The sequence below is a fragment of the Pantherophis guttatus genome, chromosome 4 (genome assembly GCF_059756535.1).
Source record: "Pantherophis guttatus breed Tessera chromosome 4, ASM5975653v1, whole genome shotgun sequence".
Taxonomy (NCBI): Eukaryota; Metazoa; Chordata; class Lepidosauria; order Squamata; family Colubridae; genus Pantherophis; species Pantherophis guttatus.
The window spans coordinates 75,048,884-75,070,073 of NC_142066.1; the positions used below are offsets into that span (position 1 = coordinate 75,048,884).

The 21,190-nt window shown below is 44.0% G+C and overlaps 1 protein-coding gene across 4 annotated transcripts in view; it reads left to right on the forward strand.

Moving 5' to 3' along the window:
* The window catches only part of GLI3 (GLI family zinc finger 3), a 577,601-nt gene that overhangs the window by 408,044 nt on the left and 148,367 nt on the right, over positions 1-21,190 (forward strand). For all 4 annotated transcript variants that reach the window (XR_015733897.1, XM_034416535.3, XM_034416534.3 and 1 more), the window contains one exon: positions 5,183-5,376. Coding sequence is in view for 3 of the 4 variants with exons in the window: in XM_034416535.3 (XP_034272426.1) it covers positions 5,183-5,376 (194 nt within the window). In the remaining variant the exon portion in view is untranslated. The remainder of the gene's footprint in view (positions 1-5,182; positions 5,377-21,190) is intronic.

The window sequence follows — 21,190 nt, forward strand, 5'->3', positions numbered from 1 at the left end:
TGATACTGACATTTTCTGTCATTTCTCCATTCATCTTTGTTAAGTCCTTGGACTTACAATGCAAGTTCTTGATTGGCTAAGACATGCTACCATTCCGGCGGGAGAATCCTGACTCTGCCATTGGTTGAACACTTTGACAGTTATCGTATAAATAGCTGTCAAACGTGCAAGTTGTTGTTCTGTTCCTGTTGCTATTCTTGCTGTGAGTTAAGCCCAATAACAGACTTGTTAGCTTCTGAACCTGCCTTGCCTCAGTTATTAACCCTCTGTCGCCCAACAGAGCACTGGTGACAAGGATGGGATATTGGGCTTGAGGTGACAGGTCAGCTAAGTCACTGCAAACTGGGCATGCTAAGCCAAGTGCCACCTGAGTCACTAGTGTTGAGATATCACTCGAATGGCAATCTCCTCACAGAGCAAGAACCCCATCCTTGTAAGAATGGCACCTCCAACCTTTGCTCCCTTCAACCCGGCGACCGAGACCTGGAACTCCTATGAGGCTCGTTTTGAATGCTTTCTTGAGGCAAACAATTACACGGAGCTGACCGGCAATCGGAAAAGGGGACACTTTTTAAATTCATGCAGTCCTGAGATGTTTGACACAGTACTGGCTTTGCTAGCCCCAATTCCCATCCAGTCGGTACCCTGGGAAGTCTTGAGGGAGAAACTTAAGAATCACTATACACCCACTCCCTTGTGAATAGCTCGCCAGTTCAACTTCCAATACATATTGCAAGCTGAGGGGGAAACCATAAATCATTACATGGCCACCCTCAGGACAGCTGCTTTAAACTGCGAATTCCAGGACCTGGAAGACTCCCTTTTGGAACAATTTGTCTGCGGAGTGAGGGATCTAAGGGTGCAATGCCACTTACTCCAGGATGGAGGTACAGGATCCTCAAAGTCCCTGATCTCATAGGATACCCTAAAGAAATTGGTACCCACATTCACAAAAAGAGCCCTCCAGACCTGTCAAGTGCAGCTTTGTAACTCAGGGAAACCATATCCCTATCTTAGGTCGCACCAAGCTCCTGGTAGAATACAAAAGTTTCACAGGAAGCCTGTCATTAATCATAGTTAATGGCCATCTCCCCAGCCTGCTTGGGCTTGACTGGTTTGGCATATTAGGTCTTGGCATCACTGGCATCCACTCAACCACCATTGACAACTTCGAGGGCATCATGACCGAATTCGCTGAGGTGTTTGATGACGAACTGGGTAAATATAATGGTTCACCCATCTCTCTTAATTTAGACCCCCAAATTGCCCCAATTAAATTGAAACCTAGGAGGGAACCCTTTGCCCTTAGCCATTCGTGGAGAAAGAGCTAATTGCACAGGGCATCGTGGAGCCCATAGGCATTGGGAAGCCCATCTCCCCAATGGGAGACCTCCATAGTGATATCCGTCAAGCTAGATGGGTCAATTCGCATCTGTGCGGATTATAAGTGCACAGTGAATAGGGCTCTTCAGGCCAACCCCTACTCTGTGCCAGTTGTGCAGCACTTGCTGCATTCCCTAGGCCAGAGCTCCATTTTTGGCAAGCTGGATATGGCGCAGGCATACGAGCAGCTCCCAGTGGATGATGCGACAGCTGAGGCACAGACCATCGTGACCCACCGGGGCGCTTTTAAGTGCCAGTGCCTCCAGTTTGGTATAAGTGTTGCTCCTGGCATCTTTCAAGGCCTTATGGAACAACTATTACAAGGTTTGCAGGGAGTTGTTCCATATTTTGATGATGTGCTTATTTCAGCCATTAGCCAGGCTGAACTAAAGCACAAAATAAGGGCAGTCCTACGACATATGTAGGTGCTTAAGTTTAGCTGTTAACCAAGATTTGTTGTTAATGTATATTCGCAAGTTCCTAGTCAGTACACATAGATCTTCACAGAAGCTGACATACAGCTGTATCTGTGAGTTCATTTAAGTTTGCAGAGGTACTTTCGAAAACATTTCAATCAGTGCAGTCAAGGCAGGCCTGTAGCTTTAACTTTGTCTCCTCAGTCCAGGTCCTCACTGATTTAATTGTTGGTTTTGTGGTTTTAGGTCTTTGCCTGTAAGCAGGTATAAGGTGAATCATACAATGATCAGAGTGTCCCACAGCTGCTTGTGGTAAAGACCGATAGCATCTTTTAGTGTTGTGTAGCAATGGTCTAAACCAGGGGTGGGCAATTGTGGCTCTTTTACAACCTGTGGACTTCAATTCCCAGAACCTGAGACAGATTGGCTGTCTCAGGACTTCTGGGAGTTGAAGTCCACAGATTGTAAAAGAGCCACAATTGCCCACCCCTGGTCTAAACTATTCTTGCCTCTAGTGGGACAATTGACATGCTGAAAGTATTTTGGTACTGTGTTTACCCAAAAATAGGACAGAGTCTTATTTTGTTTTGAACCCTGAAATAAGGGCTTGGCCCTTATCGGGAGGTCTTATTATTTCAGGGTGCAGGAGGCCCCGGGCGGCTTGCACACTCACATCCGGGAGTCCGGCAGAGAGAGGCTCCCTTTGTGTGCTGCCATCAAGCCCCTCCCCTCCTGTGGTGTGTGTGTAGAATGCCAGTGACCTGAGGGCACCAAACCGTGCGAGTGCCTTTCCCCAGCCCCCACTTGTGTGCCTCTCAGGCCTCACCACATCGATGTGGGCAAAGCCAGTGAGGACCAGATCCTTGAGGAGCTCGTAGCAAATGCCACCACCAGCACCTGCACAGAAGCCACAGCCTGGGCCAGCTCTTCCTGCAGGGTCCAGCTCCAGCCGTCACTATAGAGTGGGAAGCACACTGCCAGAGCGGCCGCTGCCCAGGCTGGGATTTGGAAGCCATAGAGGCAGAGTTTGGGGAGAGAAAGAAAGATTTCTGCTGCTTTCCTTGCATGCAGCCAAAAGCAGAAGCAGCAGAAATCTGTCTGTCTTTCTTTCTTGAGCTTGGCCACAGCCACCCCTGCCGAGACCTGCGCCCAGCTTCAGGACGCGCCAGGCCTGCCGTTGTAGTCATCCGCGACTGCCCACTGCACATGGAGGCCTCTCTGCCGCCGGTGGCCGCTCTGCCAAGGAAGCCCCGAGGCTGCGACGCTTGCACTGGGGCTGCTGTGGTGGGCGCTCAGTAGCACAGGCTATGCGGACATGACACCTGGGCACAGGAACAAGAGCAGGAAGGCCGCCACCATGGCGCAGGAGCAAGCGCTCGAGTCTATGGTCGGTGCCGTGGGTGGCGAAAGGGACGGTGGGAGTTTGCAGGGATGTGGTTGCCTTGGGAGGGTTGGGGGGTGAGGGACCTCTGTGTGTGTGTGTGTGAGAGAGAGAGAGAGAGGAGGAGCTTATTTTGGGGGGAGGGCGTATATTTGGCCCACCCCAAAAATCAGGCTTGGCCTTATTTTTGGGACATGTCCTATTTTGGGGGAAACACGATAGCTCTTTCCTTAAGTTTGTTTTGTTTAGATCTCCCAAAATAATGGCCAGTGAATCGGGGTATATGGCTTCAGCCTCCGTAATCTGGTCAGCTAGAGTTCATAATGTCTTGTTTACACAGGCTTGTGGAGGGACATAAATAGGAATTAGTAGAAATGAGAAGAACTCGCATGGACAGTAAAATGGTTTACAGTTGATAAGTAAAGACTGTAAGTTTTCATCCCAGAATTTATATATTATAGTTATATCCTGAGACCAGCTGTTGTTGATATGTAAGCATAAGCCTCCTCCCTTCTTTTTATCTGATGATTCTGCAACTCTTATCTGCTCTATGTATCTGAAACCCTGGAATTTGCATGCTGTTGTCATCAATATCATCATGTAATTAGGTTTCAATAAAGCATAGGGCAGCTGCGCTATGAAAATTAAAGTTGCATCTATTTAAAAGGAGTATTTCACCCATCTTGTTAGCAAGTGAACCAGTCGTGAAATGTAAAATTTGTTACTACCTGTTCTGTGGGCATGGTTTGGTGGGGGGTAATGTGACTGACTGGGTGTGGCGAACTTTTTTTTTTTTAATTTTTAAAACCATTTTTTCTCTTTCGGCCGAAGAGGTTGTTTAAAAAATGCTTTTAAAAGCCTCTGACGATCCCAGCTGAGTTGCCTGATCGTCAGAGGCTTTTTTTCTTTTAAAAGCCTCTGACGATCCCAGCTGAGCTGCCTGATCATCAGAGGTTTTTTTTTTTCCTTTTAAAAACATTTTTCTACAACCTCTTCAGCCGAAGAGGTTGTAAAAAAAATGCTTTTAAAAGCTTCTGACGCTCAAGCAACTCATCTAGGATCGTCAGAGGCTTTTAAAAGCATTTTTTAAACAACCTCTTCGGCCAAAAGAGAAAAAATGGTTTTAAAAGTCTCTGACAATCCCAGCTGAGCCGCGCAATCATCAGAGGCTTTTTTTTTTTTTTTTACTTTTAGAAGCATTTTTTTGGCCAAAGAGGTTGTAGAAAAAATGCTTTTAAAAATTAAAAAAAAAACCCTCTGATGATCTCGCGGCTCAGCTGGACATGGGGGGCGGGCAGGGATTTTTGCTACCGGTTCTCCGAACCACCCGGTGCCATCACTACTGGATTGGATGATTCGGTCCGAACCGGGAGCATTTCACCCCTGAAGTGAATGTAAATTTGTCAGGAAGATCAAAGGCAGAGCAGTTCTATTTCCTCTATTCCTTAGCCTGTTTAAAATTCCCGCCCTTTTACCTCTGTGTCACCTTCCTCCGTTTGTTTTGTTTTTTGGTAATCCATAGCTCTGGGGAAATTGCTTCTTCCTGTGTTAGAATCTCCTCTGCGTTTGTAAAGACAAGGGGAGGAGTGGGGAAGATCACAGAAAGCTGCTCCTTAAAGAAACGTTGCTTAATTCTTAGCAGGTGGTCTCATGAGTATGAAATCCATAATGAGTCACAGACTGTAATAAAAAATAAAGAAACCATTAGAGAGCATTTCACCGAAGCAGCCTTCGGCGGCACCATCTTGGATCAGCCTCAGTCTTGCCTCAGTCTCTATATGTCCTCCAGATCTGCTTTGAATAGATTTGCAGGGTGCATTGAAAGGGTGGAGGAGAACTCAGAGATGTTCCTCTGCACAAATGGAAGTGGGCTCATTTAAAATTAACAGTGTTCTATATTTTAACCATTTGATCATAATTATAGATAGAGCCTTAAAAGTAGGGAAGCCACATTTACCTAGAAAGGCAAGTAAATTTACCATTTTATCCTCTTCTGTTATAGGTCTTCTGCTCCAGCTTATTCAGATTTACCATTCATCAGAATATCCCCACACAGAAATCCTGTTGCAGCATCAGAATCTCCTTTTAGTCCACCTCATCCATACATTAACCCTTACATGGATTATATCCGATCATTGCACAGCAGCCCTTCTCTTTCCATGATCTCAGCTGCTCGGGGACTGAGCCCTACAGATGGTGAGTTAAAATCTGGTTTCTATTTGCTGTTGTAGTTGCATTATCTATGGTGGCCTATAATGTTAATACAGATTAATATGATTGGATAGTTGCATTAATTTTTTGAATGCATCCCTTCTAATAATTTGCAGATTCATTACATACCTATTACATCATAATTGTTTTAGTATTTTATTTTCTTAAGGCCAGCCATTTATACATGACATTTTAGTTGCTTTTAAAATAGAAGTAAACTAAAACATATGCTTTTCATCCTGCCCAGGTAAAATTATAAATATAAGGAGGAATTCTTGAGGATACCAAGACAAGGCTGTTTTATGGCACATGCCATAAGAAATGAGAAATAATGTTTATCTATTTTCCATAGTACTTTGATAATTTGAAAAAAACTACAATTCTTCTCAAGTTGAATTGTTTTGGGAAGGTGTCGTAAGAAGAGATTTAGGGATCTAACTACTGTTATCCATGAAGGAATAACTTAATTAATCCATCTAAATGACAGTGAAAGCAGTAAAAGTTATGACAAATTTAATGCATAAATTGCTAAAACCAAGTCTTTTTCTGCAGTATTGATGATTATAGTTGTAGAAATTCATGAAAAGAGCACAACTGACTTCAATCCAAGTCTATGTACAAATATTTCATCTTGTTTAGAATCAGATCAAAACTAAGCTACTTGAACTTAATGCTTGTTGAAATAATTTTCACAATTTTAAGAGTGTGTTCAATGCAAGAAGAAGGAAAGTGGCTTTTGATTCCCTGCATACATAGTTATTCCATTCATTGATTCAATACAAAAATGGAAGATACATTAGTATCTTTACAGGATTCAATCCTGGCCCAATCATCCTGGGCATCCTTTCTTTGAACTATTACCATCTGGCAGACGGTACAGGATAATAAAAACAAGGACAAATAGGCTGAAAAACAGCTTCTATCTCAGGGCAGTAACTACATTGAATTCTACTGTATATTGCAATATTAATGCAATATCGGTTTTCAATTCAATTGTATAGCATGTGAAGGATGTGTGTTTGTGTTTTATTTTTATAATTATAATGTATACTGAAGATGGCATTTAATTTCTGCTCCACACTCAGAATTAACAGTATTTGTGCTGCACCAAGGAGGCCAAGGCATGCCGAGAGAGTGGGGCCAGTGGTAGCTGCATTCCCACTCCCATCGGCCCTCGCACTCACCGCCTCCTGCACTTAAAAAAAACAAGACTTCCCCAAAAATAAGCCTGAGTGCTTATTTTCAAACCCAAAAGAAAATAAAACCAGGTCTTATTTTCACAGTACCATCTTGTCCCCAACAATCTGGATCCTCATTTTACCAACCTCGGAAAGATGGAAGAGTGAGTCAACCTTGAGACCTCATCAGGATCAAGCTCCAGGTTATGTGCAGAGTTTATCTGCAATACTGAACTTTAACCACTGTGCCACCGGAGCTTTAATTATGATTGTCTTTGCTGTAGAGATCCCCTTATCAGTATCATCTATTCTTTAAAAGATTATTGTTATTGTTACTGTTTTGATTCAGTCCATCCATATTTTTTGATGAGTTCATACAATAAATCTCAGTGAACATAAGGAAAGTTTTATCATGCATTTGATTTGCAGATTTTGTATATTCTGAGTACATATTTTTAGGAAAGACATTCAGCATTACATTATTTAAAATCCAAACCACATGATGAATATATTCATAAAAATTAATAACTGTAACAAATCCTTTTGTGAAAATCTTTCTTGTAGCAATTCATTACATAGACTAAATTACCATGTTTGCTTTTATTTCATAGTTGCTGATAAGAGCCAGTAATAAAGTAAAAAATATGCATCCCCGGGTAACTAAAAGGATTCATTCAATTTGTAAAAACAAATCCTTAAAAATATATTCAAAGTAAAATAATATTTATAAATTGCAGAGGAATAAAAGATGACTGGTGTTATCAAGGTTCATGGATAACAGTAAATCATAAATCATATGTTAGAAAATATAATGATTGGTTCCCCCTGTCATGTTAACCCAAAATAAAACAATGTGTGAATCACACATTGACTTTACTAGAAATTTCATCTCCAGCATAAGCATATTCATTTTTTTGGTTGCTGCTGTGTTAAATGAACAGGAATATAACTGCAATTTAAATGTTGCCTAGTGGTAATTTCTGCTAAATTGAGTTATAATGGATCAAAATATATTGTGCATTGAAGACAACAAAACTATTTTAATTAAGGGAAAAGTCGTCGGGCGGCGCCCAGGGGTAGGGCGTTCTCTGTGGATGCTCCCACCCTCTGGAATGAGTTGCCTACTGAGCTCCGGACAGCTCCTGATCTCCACTCCTTCCATCGGGACCTGAAGACTTGGCTGTTCAAGCAAACAGGCTGACTCTGATTCTGGGTTTTATTATTTATTATTTATTAGTTAATTTGGTTTAAAATGGAATTTTGTTGGCTTCTGGTTTGGCTTCCATCGTCGCTAGACGGTCTTTTGGGACCGCCACCCCCGCCGCCCGTAAAGAGCCATCCTTACAGCTGGGAGGCGGCTCGAAAAACTCTGTTTCCTTAAGGAAATGTGGGGTGAGCCGGCAAGAGCAGGTAGAGCCCTCTGCGAAGTCCCCAGAGTTTTTTTTTTTACTCTTGAGGAGGAAGCAGGATGAGGCTCCCTATCCAGCTCGCCGCTGCTCCGGGCTGCGGGAGAACTCTGCGCTTTGCAGAGCTAGACGATGTGACCAACCTAATCAGCGAAAACTAAGAGATTGATTGAATAAGCAGGATGAAATCTGGATTTGGGACTCTAAATCGCAAGTATTTGTAACATGATTGATTTTAAGAATGAAGAAAGAGTGAAAAGGGGGGAAAAGTTTAAAATGGCGGCTGGCTGAGGCTTGAGAAGAAAGCTGAAAGCGAAAGTCTTTCCGTTTGAATGGCTTAATATGTTACAAAGTATCTAGCAATAGTGCTGGCTACCAGAGAAGAAAAAAAAATTCTGTTTTATGCTTCTTCCTTTCTTAGAGACTTGATATTGATATTGTGTGGAGAGAAGACTTTTGCTTTAAAAAGAGTCTGTTTGTGTGGCAGGATGGCGTTAAAACTGACAAAGCCAGACAACCAAGCTGTGGGAGAGGGCTCCCCCATTTATAAATCACAAGAGCAATTTTTGAGCTCGCAGATGCAGAAAGATTTAAAGGAATTTGTTGTGGAGGAGATGGCAAAACATGATGAGATTATGAATCAGAATCTTGAAAAATTTAGACAGGAAATTAAAGAGTTGGTTCAACAAAAGTATGATAACCTAAAGCGATATATTGTAACAACTTTGAAAAGCTTATCAGAAATAACTCTAAAGATGGATAAAGATATCAAATTAGAAATAGAGTCTAAAATGAAGGAAGCTGATCATAAGATTCATAATCTGGATAATAAAATACAAAGAATTGAAAATGATTTGACAATGATTCAAGAAAATAGCTCAGAAGTAGACTCTAAAATGAAGGAAGCTGATCACAAGACTTACAATGCAGATAATATAAAGCAAAGGATTGAAAATGAAGTTACAATGATGCAATTTAGATCCATGGAATTTGCGATCAGAATGAGAGGAATACAGGAAAATAACAGAGACTTGAGAAAGATGTCTGCTGAAGTTCTGGCTGTGATCTTAAAGGTCAGCATTGAAGAAGTACTCTGTAAGATTGATAAGGCCTACAGAGTAAATTCTTGGGTGGCAAAGCAAAGACAATTGCCTAGAGATGTGGTAATTTATTTTACTGATAAAGGAATAAGAAATGATATTGTGCAAAAGTCTTTCAACTCCACTCTAGAAATGAATGGAATGAAGATTTGGATATATAAAGAGCTGCCGCCCAAGATGTTAAAAAATAGAAAGGACTTTGGATTTTTGGTGACTGAGCTAAAGAAACAAAACATCCCATTTAGGTGGGATGTTCCAGTTGGTATAATATTGAGATATCAAGGAGAAAGATATCAATTAAACACTGTTGAAAAGCGGAAGAATTTTACTACAAGGTTTTTGAAATGGGCCCAACATCTCCACATATGTCATCAGTGTCAGGAATACAGGAGGGGGATAAAGAAAAGCAAAATGAACAAAAGATTGAAACTCAGGCCAAGCAGATGGAGATGGAGGTAATGGAAAAACGACAAGTTAAAGAGGGCTTTTTGGATGAGCCACTTTTGGATTCTCCTTCAGAGGCTATAGCTGGATCACCTATAAATACAAGAGAGGTGGCTTTGGATCTCGATTTGATGTCTTATCAAGTTAAAGACCAGCATGTAATTCAATCAGTTGATATACAAGTCCTAGAAAGGCAACCAGGGTGGAGACCTAAACCACAACAAGTTAAGAAAAGAAGAAGCAGGTTCTACAAAACTAAAAAAATTTAAACTACAATTTTTTTTTTAGCCAACAGACTAATGCCAGTTATTTAAGAGACAATTAAATAAAATAAGCGGGATTTATAAAAGGCTGATACATGAAAATAGTTGAGGCAAATTACAGACTTATACTATTTTGAGAAGAATAACAGATCTCTGCAGTGCTGGTGTTTTTGGGATGTGGAAGATGGCCTGTGATTGAGCGGATTGGAACTTTCTATTTTGGACTCTCTGAAAAATGGATTACGTATATGTTGAGCTATAAGGCAAAAGAACTATGGAATTGGGGCATGCAGATGATCTGGCTGTTACCCTAACGTGGTTGTCAGAATTAACAATCTAGACAAAAGACATTACAGAAGATACCATATGGAATATGAATATAAAGTCACTCGGGTTTTTTTATATATATATACAGAAATACTTATTAATGATGGGGGCAGATGGTAATTGAAGATACTGAAAATACTGTTGGAAGCAGGACTTGATGTTACCCTAACATGGTCGATGGAATTAACAATCTAGTTGAAAGACATTACAGAAGATACTATATGGAATACAAATTTAAAGTCATATGAGGGTTTTACTTATATATGGAAATATCTTTTAGTGATATGGGCAGAAGAATAAAGATATTAAATATATTATGTATGGTAGACCTGTAGGAAAGTGGGTGAAATAAAATTGATATGGTACAAGGTGATAGGTAATGTTACTGATTGCTTAGTTTAGGAAAAGGGATGTTATGTTTAGATATTAATATACTTAAAAGATTTGAATGAAGAGATATACGTATGGAGGTGGAGGAAATGGGTAGATTGTGAGCAGAATAAATGCCAAATTAGGATCTATTATATAGTTTTATAGCCGAATGCTGTTTTGAAATGTATAGTATACGGGGGACATAATAATAATGTTAGAAAGAAATGCTAAGCATATAGGGGGTGGTGTAAAAGGGTGGTAAAGTATTATATAATGTGATATTAATTTGGATTTCATCTTGTAGAAGCCATGGGGGGAGGGGAGGGGGGTTAGGGAGCGGGGGGGAAGGGGGAAAATTTGTATTTGAAAAACTTTTTCAATAAAAAAATGAATAAAATGGAATTTTGTTGTACATGTTTTTAACTTGTGTTCACCGCCCTGAGTCTTTCTGGAGAAGGGCGGCATGTAAATACATTAAATAAATAAATAAATAAATAAATAAAAGTCATTCGCAGAATAGGATAAAATGGCAGGTTTACAAAATAGATATTCTTCCTTTAGCTGAATTTGAAAAATGAGTTGTTCTTACTGCCTAAATTGATAAACAATAACTAATTAATCCTTACTTATAAATGTATATATTTAATCCACTGATACTTGTTCTTATAAGTTTTAATGACCTGTTGTCAATCCTAGTTTATATTATGTACAGCAGGGCATTTTTATTAGCGATAGAAAAATGTTTATTGCTTAAAATTTGTTAATCTCCAACAGTTATATTAAGAATTCCATAAATAGTTGTACGATGTTATAAAGCAATTTTTAAATCTGATTTTAAAAACATGACACTTCTAGATATCAGATTAATTATAATTAAATGTGGTTTCTTTAATTTCTTGTACTTCTACATTTTCATGTTTCTATAAGAACTATATAATTTAAACAGTTTAAATCAGGGGTCCCAAAACTTTTGGAACTCAGGGACTACCAAGTTCATAATTTCAAATTTCGCAGACCACTAATACGAATCCAGTGCGCCGCTTGCTGAAGCACTTGGACTCCCAGTGACGGGATGGGGTCCTTCAGGCACTCTCCCTCCCCCCCCTCTCTCTCTCGTTCTCACTTTCTCTCTCTCCCCCACTCTTTCTCATTCTCCCTTGCACTGCTCAGAGAGTCCATTGAATGGGCTGTCCTCATATCCTTGGCCAATGACTGAGTTAATATTTGTTTAAACACGCCTCCCTTTCTGGTCTGGCTTTAGTTCATTAACTCAGTCCGGCCTTTAAGACTGTTTCTCTCTGGCTCCTTCAATGGACTCTCTATTTGGCTAATTTCTCTGATTCAATTCGTATTTCTACTTGGTTTGTGCTTGTTGTGCGGTTGCCGGTGTGCTCCGCGCTCTTCAAATTCCATTCGCCACGCCGACAGTCTGCAGGATCCTTTCCGATGAGGAGACCTTCGGCTAATAGTGAGTGGTGCACGCTTGAAGCCATGGTGTTGGCTTCACGCAGTGAGGGGATTGAACAGAGTCCTGTGTTGTCAGGGCTGAGCTCTCCCTGTTGGGATCGTCGCCGTGACTAGCTGAGCCGTTCCGTGGGCTTCAGTCAGTATCGGCATATTTTCCCTCAACGCAAGGGACCCTTGAGGCTTCAGACACCATTTTGATTTGCCTCACAAAGGGCTTAAGGAACTGTGTTGTCGGTTCTCTGCTACCTGCCCACAGTTAAACTAGGCGTTTATTAGTTATGTGACTCTATCTTGGCATCGGGGGGTTTGTGCAGCCGTTCCATCGGCTGTCGTTTCCTACGGATCTTCGCTTGGCGGGTGGGAGCCATTACCAATGGCTCCGCACCATTTTGAATGTCACAGTAGCGCAGGAAGAGCCATTTCATCGGTTCTCAGGCACCGCCTTATACAGCCTTTGGGCATTTTGGCAGCTGTGTTGTCAGCTGTCCGCCAGTTTTGGGGACATCATTGGCATATTGGTGAGCTGTGTTGTCAGCTCCAGCCCATCTTGTTTAAGGTCTTCTGGCTTGGGCTCAAATCAGACACATTGTTTTGTCTCTCGCCTGCCACACTGCTTATCATCATCAGGTGTTCAGAGCTGTTTGTCAGCCTCACTGCCTCCAACGAAGCCTTATTACATCTCTCTTATCCATTTTGCCCCACTTGCTAAAGCCAGCTTTACATTGCTATGGCAGAGCGCAATTGTTCCCCTGGCAACAGATCCAGATCTCCTACCCTATCTACCAGTAAAAAAAGCATCTCCAAATTGAGGTACCATTCATCAAGAGAAAAATCACCCAGTCAAGCAGCACCCTCCACAGCTCTAGAAAGGGACACTAAACATAGACACTGGGCCTTGAGCAAGCAGATTGACAAGGCACAAAAGAAGGCGGCGGTTAGCTCCACCCCAGTTACAATGGAACCTGCAGATCCATCTGATATGGACTTTGAGCAGGGCCTTTCTCCCCTATGGGATGAAGACACTTTTCAGTGGTCTCCACATTCACCATCTGCAGTGCAACAGAACAGAGCTGTAATTAGGGAGGTATTCGCCCAGGGTTCTGATTCCATAAGCCTCTGCCCAGATCTTCACGGGTGTCTAAATCATCTTTCACACCTACTGCTACGGGGCTCCGTCCAGCAGAGGGTCAGGCCTCCACCATACCACAAGAGATGTGTGACCTTATCGCCTTAACAGTCTCCAGGGGTATAGATGCTCCTCTCATGTGAAGAGGCATTTTAGCTCCTTTATCTGCTCCGGTTCCGACACACAAGTCTGTCCAACCGTTGAGACAAGTTGCCAGTGAGTCCCCCCAGGCTACATGCTCGCCTTCCCCGTCCTATCATAGTGACTTCTCGTTGGCAGAGGAAGATGAAAGCTTTGGGTTCGAACTCTCTGGGGAAGAGGATGAAGGAATGTCCTCTGACAAGCCCCTTTCCACTGGCCTCTTCTGCCATGAAATATTTAAGACACTGTTACATAAGGTGAGGGTCACTGCCAATATGGGGACAGTGCCCCCATGGTCCGAAGATCCTTCTGAACCCCAAGCCTCTACCAGTTGCTTGTTCACCAAGAGGGTTCCGGAACATGAAACCATTCCGTTTCCCAAACTTTTCGTGGACATGGTACAGCATCACTGGGCCCAACCAGGGTCAGTTCCTGCTCCAAGCGGCCTGGACGAGAAATTATATTCTGTGGACCAGGTCCTTGAAGACCTGCTTAAAATTCCTGTGATTGACGGGCCCTTGGCACATCTCACCTCACCCAGTATCCTTCCATCGGATACTGCTGAAGATCTGAAAACGGAGAACAGGCGGGCCGAGATTTCAAGCTGCAAAATGCATCAAGCTGCCGCATGGGCCATAAAATCCACCACAGTGGCATCCTTCTTCGCTAGGACGTCAATCATCTGCCTGCGTCAGCTACAATCCAGATTACCCGTGGACGACGTTCGAGCACATCAGGACGTCAATAAATTGATCGCCGCCTCCGAGTATTCCACTGATGCTACGTTTAATTCAGCGAAGTTTGCATCTTGAGCATTGACCTCAAACATTGCCTCTAGACTCCTTCTCTGGCTGCGCCATTGGCAAGCAGACATGAAGACCAAGTGGTGGCTGGCATCAGCTACATTTAAAGGGGGATCCCTTTTTGGACATGCTAGATCCTGTTCTAGTAGAAGGTAAGGACAAAAAGAAAGTGCTTCCCTATGCGTCTGACCGGCCATATCAACTTTCCACCTCCCCTTACCGCGGCATTCCTTTCGGTCTTCGGATCTCGGGTTTCCATCCCCGGCATATCAGCAGCCTTTCCCTCGCCATTCTGACAGGGTCCTAAATAGGCAACAATTCCAGGAGCGCTCACGCCACCCTCAGTCCCGACGCCCCTTTAGGGGGTCCAGTTTCTGTCCCTACTGCAGGAACAAATAGCGCCTCGGGCCTTCAACCCATTTAAGGTTGGCTCATCAACTTCATTTCCATGTGGCAATGCACAACCACTGACGCATGAATTCTCCAAACAATTTCCCTGGGGGTGACCCTTGAATTTCTTTCCGAGCCCCCGCGGAGATTCATTCAATATTTCACATCTATGGATCCCTCCAAATGGGCCTTAATGGAGGCTGAGATTCACCACCTCCTGACTATCCGAGCTATTGAACCCATGCCCCCTGGCCATCGGGGCTTCGGTTTCTACTCAGTTCACTTCCTGGTCCAGAAAAAGTCGGGGGGCTGCAGAGCCATCCTTGATTTGAAGTGTCTAAATCTCTATATCCGTTATAGACATTTCAAATGTAATCTCTGCATACCATATTAGCCTCCATCAGACGCGGAGACTTCATGACTTCCATTGATATCAGGGAAGCTTACCTGTATGTCCCCATCAGACTGGCTCATCGCAAATTTCTTTGGTTTTGTTATAATGGCAACCATTTTAAGTACCGAGCCTTGCCCTTCGGTTTGTCATCCGCTTCTCACACCTTCACTAAGATTCTGGACGCTGTGGCCACACATCTGAGAGTACAGCCGGTCAGATTGCTCTGTTACCTAGATGATATCTTAATCCTTTCTTCCTTGTCCCAACAGGCAGAATTCGACCTACAGGTGTCACTCACGGCACTCCAGGAGCACAGCTTCACCATCAACTGGGAGAAGAGTCACCTCACTCCCTCTACCGAGCTCGTCCACTTAGGAGCACACATCAACACCATATCAGGTCTGGTTTTCCTTTCTACAGAGCACATGGTCACCATTCGATGGCCATGAAGCAAGTGCAGCCCCTCCGGACAGTACCCCTTCTCTCACTGTCCCAGTTGTTAGGGCTCATGATTTCCTGCTTGTCCATCGTTCCCTGGGCGCAGCTACACTCTCGCCCACTTCAGTGGCTCTCCTGCCCAGTCAGCGATCTGGCACCAGTGCCTCGAACCATCGGATCAGGGTACCTCAAAAGGTTCTGTCTTCCCTACGATGGTGGACTTCTCCTGCCCTAGAGAGAGGCAGCCTGTTCCACGACTCCCCGTGTCTCATTCTTACCACAGACGCCAGTCTGTTCGGATGGGAGGCCCATTTCCAATCCCAGGTCACGCAGGGTCGCTGGTCCTATGGGGATCTACAGAACGACATCAATTGCTTCGAGTTGCACACCACACATCTGGCGCTCCATCACTTCCAACACCAGCTGTCCAGTCATCATGTACTTCTACAGACGGACAACCTGACAGCAAAGGCCCATGTGAACAGGCAAGGGGACACTCACTCAAGAGCCTTGATGTGCGAGGCCATAGAACTGGGTCGCTGGGTGGAGACTCATCTTCTCTTTCTTCAGGCAGAGCACATCTCAGGCATCGCCAACACCCACGCGGACTGGCTGAGCAGGACCACTCTCGATCTTGCGGAGTGGCAACTCCTTCCCAAGATTTTTGTGCAAATCACGACCATTTTCGGATGTCCCCAAGTGGATCTCTTCACCAGCCCAACAAACGCTCAGCTCCCGTGTTTCTTCACCAGGTATTGGACACTGGGAGCCATGGGGACCGAAGCCCTCCTCTGCCAATGGCCGCTTGTCCTGCTTCACGCTTTCCCACTGATCCACCTGATTCCCAGGGTTCTCAGAAAGGTCCTACTGGAGGGTGCAGACGTTATCTTCGTCGCCCCGTACTGGCCTCGGCTGAGTTGGTCCGTGGATCTACTGAGTCTGTCCCGAACCCCTCCTTGGTGGATTCCCCTGAGTCAGGTCTTGCTCCGTCAAGGGAACTTCTACCACCCGAACCCTCAGTGGTTCCAGCTGGCCGCTTGGAACTTGAAAGGGAGATCCTGAAGCAGGACCACTTCTCAGATGAGGTAATTGACACTATTCTTGTGTCTCGCCGCCACTCTATGACTCGTATCTACGACGTAACCTGGTCTGCGTTTAGTCGCTGGTGTGCCATGAGGTGTGCAATTCCTGTTTCCGCACCCATTTCCCGAGTTTTGGAATTCTTCCAAGAGGGATTGACCTCCGGTCTCGCCGTCAATACCCTACAACGACAAGTTACCGCCCTGGTGACCATTCTTGATGCTGGTGGAGCCTCCTCTCTTTCCAAGCATCCACATGTCTGTTCATTTCAATGGGGTGCAGCTAATCTCCATCCACCTACAGTTCACAGGTTCCCTTCCTGGGATCTCAGTCTCGTTCTCCGGGCCCTGACAGAGTCGCCCTTTGAACCATTGGGATCGACCTCCTTGAAATTACTAGCTTTCAAAGTCTCCTTCCTGGTGGCGATCACCTCAGCACGTTGCGTTTCGGAGTTGGCGACACTCTCGGTGCGTGACGACCTGTGCGTGTTTCATTGCGATCGAGTGGTCCTCCGGCTGGACCCTACCTTGCTCCCAAAAGTCAACACCTGGTTCCATCGAGCCCAGGAGATTATCTTACCTAATTTTTGCCCCAAACCCATGCATCCCTCTGAACGACGTTGGCATTCCCTGGATGTCCACCGTGCTCTACGGAAGTATATTGGCAGGACCGCCTCGATTCAAAGGTCAGAATCCTTATTTATTTCCTTCCAGCCCACCTCTCTGGGTTCCAGGATATCGTCAGCTACCATTGCTCGGTGGCTGAAAGCCTGCATCACCATGCCTACAACCATCAGCGCAAGCCTCACCCACATCACATTATGGCCCATTCGACGTGGAGCATGGCCACCTCTGCAGCTTGGGCCACCCAGGCTTCCCTTCTCGAAATCTGCAGAACGACCACTTGGGCCTCACCTATGCTCTTCATCTGCAACTACAGGTTGGACAAATTTACATCGGCCGAGGAGGCCTTTGCTCATAGGATGCTCCAGCAGGTCCTGTCAACTGACCAGTCTCACATTTCTTCCTTATCCCACCCTAGGGATATTTAGCTTGGGTATATCCCATTCAATGGACTCTCTGAGCAGCGCAAGGGAGAAGGAACATTGGACTTACCTGAAGGTTCTTTCTCCTTGAGCTGCGGGAGAGTCCATACCCTCCCTTTCTCTCTATGGGTTCCGGACTTTGTTACTGGTTTATCTTTGCTTGAGTTTCAGCCTTCTTCAGATCCAGACTTTTGTTTATGAAGTGGAGCCAGACCGGAAGGGGAGGCGTGTTTAAACAAATATTAACTCAGTCGTTGGCCAAGGAAGTGAGGACAGCCCATTCAATGGACTCTCCCGCAGTGCAAAGAGAAAGAACCTTCAGGTAAGTCCAATGTTCCTTCTCTCTTTCTCTCTCTCTCCCGTCTCTCTTTCTCTCTCCCCCACTCTTTCTCTCTCATTCTCTTTTTCTCTCTCATTCCCCCTCTCTTTCTCTCTCTCCCATTCTTTCTCATTCTCTCTCTCTCCCTCCCACTCTTTCTCTCTCTTTCTCTCTCCCCGCTTTCTCTCTCCCCACTCTCTCTCTCATTCTCTCCCCCCTTTCTCCCCCACTCTCTCTCTCCCTCCTTTCTCTCTCTCTCCCCCTCTTTCTCTCTCCCCCTCTCTCCCCCACTCTCATTCTGATTCTCTCTCTCTCTCTAATTCTCTTTCATTTTGTCTCTCTCTCTCATTCTCTCTCTCATTCTTTCTCTTTCATTCTGTCTTTCTCTTTCATTCTTTGTTTCTTTCTCTGTCTCATTCTGATTCTCTCTCTCTCTCTCTCTCTCTCTCTCTCTCTCTCTCTCTCTCTCTCTCTCTCTCTCTCTCTCTCTCATTCTCTCTCTCTCTCACCTCATGGGCCAGCCAGTGTCTTGGGGCTGAGAGAAGTCAAGCATCTCCCTGAGAGACCAAGGTGTGCGGAGCACCAACAAGGGCCGGAAGAAGTGTGGGAGCGAAGCACTACTTGAACTTGCACGGCATGAGCATTCGCCTTGGTATATTTGCGGCGCAAGGCAGTCCTCATTTCCTGCCGCTTGGGATTTGGAGCAGTAAACAGCATCTGGTTCTGGGAGCAGCCAGATTTTGCTCTCCATTGCAGATGCCAGATCGGCCCCTTGCAAGCTCTCGTCTCTTGAGGAGCCCAACCAAAGTTTCCAGTGCTGCTTTAGGGAGCTCTCTGCAGGGGTGATCTGGCACCCACAATGGAGAGCAAAATCCAGCTACTCCCCGAACCAGATGCTGTTTACCGCTCTGAGTCCCAACTGGCAGGAAACGAGGGCTGCCTTGTGCTGCAAATATACCAAGGTGGAATCCTGATGCCGCACTTACAGCGGAGAGAAGAAGCCAGATTTTGCCCTCCATTGCAGACACCAGATTGGCCATCTGCAAGTTCTCGTCTTGAGGAGCCTGACCAAAGTTTCCAGCGCCGCTTCAGGGAGCGCTCCTCCAGACAAGAGCTTGCAGGGGGCCAATCTGGCATCCGCAATGGAGAGCAAAATCTGGCTGCTCCCCGGACCGGACGCCATTTACCGCTCCGAGTCCCAAGTGGCAGGAGACGAGGGCTGCCTTGCGCCACTAGCTGGCGCAAATATACAGAGGCAGAATGCTGTTGCTGTGCAAATGAAAGTAGTGCTTTGCTCCCATAGCTTCCAGCCATCGCAAACGCTACTTCTTCCCGCTTGTGCTGCCCCCTCCCCTGCCGCCATAACAGCACCATTCATTCTGGACAGCGAAGGCTGTGCTCCTTTTTCCGTATTGCACCACCCGCAAAAATGCAAAAATACAAAAATTTCTCTGCAGATCACCAAAATTTTCTTGCAGACCACCAGTGGTCCACAGATCACCAGTTGGTGACCACTGGTTTAAATGTATCATCAGGCTTTGGGTACTCAACTTACTCTTGAATCAGATACAATTTACTATATATCTTTAGATGAATATATGAATGTCATACATACTTACATACATACATACATACATACATACATACATACATACATACATCTCCTAATCAAAATGGGGAAAAAACAATAGTAACAAAAATAAAATCCAACCAAGGAAGCTTAATAAATTCAACGTTTCCTCATATTTGATATTAGGATAGCCAATGTAGTCTTAGTCATAATGATAATTTATATAACCAGATTAAATAAAATTGCTTTTGAAAAGAACAGCCTAGTTATTAAATACAATATTTTATTACATTAATTACATTACATTAATTAAATCTTGTTAAATTGTTTTGATGCTTTGTGTATAAAATAAATTGACATTCAGGAGGCTACTGTAATGGCAAAGTTTCCCAATATAACCATTAGTTTGCCAAGATGTATCAACAAATTGGTTAGAAGGATTTAGAGCCTGAAACAAGCAGATTCATGTTATTCTCTATTATAAAACAAAATCTCAATTTCTAAAGAATTTGTCCAGAATTTCTAAAGAAAGTTTAGAAATAAGCTAATTTTAGGAAGATATAGGATATGACAGTCTATCCTCTCCACAACAAATTCTTCTTTAAGTGTTAAATAGTATGGTAGTATATGAATTTAAAACTCTCAGTACTTGAACATTTATTTTTGATAATTCCCACAATTAAATTAACATTTAAAAGTAAATATTCTTAATTTCAACCTATGCTTCTCAAAGTGAGGTTCAATACATGCTTTGTAAATTGACAGTATTTACTTATACTAGACTAAATTTGTTCAAAGATACTTCAATATCTAATTTTGTATTGCTATAATTTACTTTTTCATTAATCAGACTCAGAGGAAAAAGTTAAAAGTGTTGGCAAATACTTAAAGCGAGTATTTGTATATAGTCACAATATATTTCCAGCATGTTTTCTGAGGTCTCTGGTGCACATTTTCAATGTAATGAGCAAAAATGTTTGGGAAATAAGTTTTTTTCCTGAAGTTTTGCCAGGTCAGGGTTTAGTGGAACAAAACAGGAGCTTTTAACCTTACTAAAGCTAAAGATATTCAGCTTACCCTTAAAGCTCTGATCCTGTTTTAACAATTTTGTGGAATAGTAAGGGAGTAAAGCATACATTATACCTTTTAAAATGTCTTAAAATAGCTGTATGTAGCTGTATCCTGCGAAATCATATCACAACCTATACCTCCTGAGAAATCGGGGGTTTCAGAAAAAAATTGTATTATGATCCCCAAGTTTCAAGAAAAAAATTAACCTTTTCTATTTTGTAAAAGTAGTTCCAATGGACAGAAAAATATTAGTTTAGTGATTGCATTCCATTCCAACAACTTGGAATGGAACAACTCGGCCGAAGAGGTTGCAAAAAAAAAATGCTTTTAGAAGCCTCTGACGATCCCAGCTGAGCCGCACGATCATCAGAGGCTTTTTTTTTTAACTTTTAAAAGCATTTTTTTGACTGAAGAGGTTGTAGAAAAAATGCTTTTAAAAGAGGGGGGGGAAAGCCTCTGATGATTGCACGGCTCAGCTGGGCATGGGAGGGGGCAGGGATTTTTGCCACCGGTTCTTCAAACTACCCACCGTCATTGCTACCGGATCGGGTGATCCGGTCCGAACCGGGAGCATTTCACCCCCGGCCTTGTCCCAGCCACATGGGATAGAGCAGGCGTGTGATCCATATCACGTGCCTCACCTGCCCCCGCCCCTCTGCCTGCTGCCGGTGCAAGTGCTGCCACCACCTTGCCTGTTTCTTGGAGGGCCAGCTGTGGAGTCCCTGCTGCCAGACAGGGACCTTGCAGTCCCTGGCTGTCCGCCACGCCCTCTGGCAGCCGCCGCAGGTGAGGCACCTCTTCCCCGGGCCCCTGTCAGCCAGGAAAAGCCAGCCATGCGAGGAGTGGGTAGGAGTGGTAGGGCGGG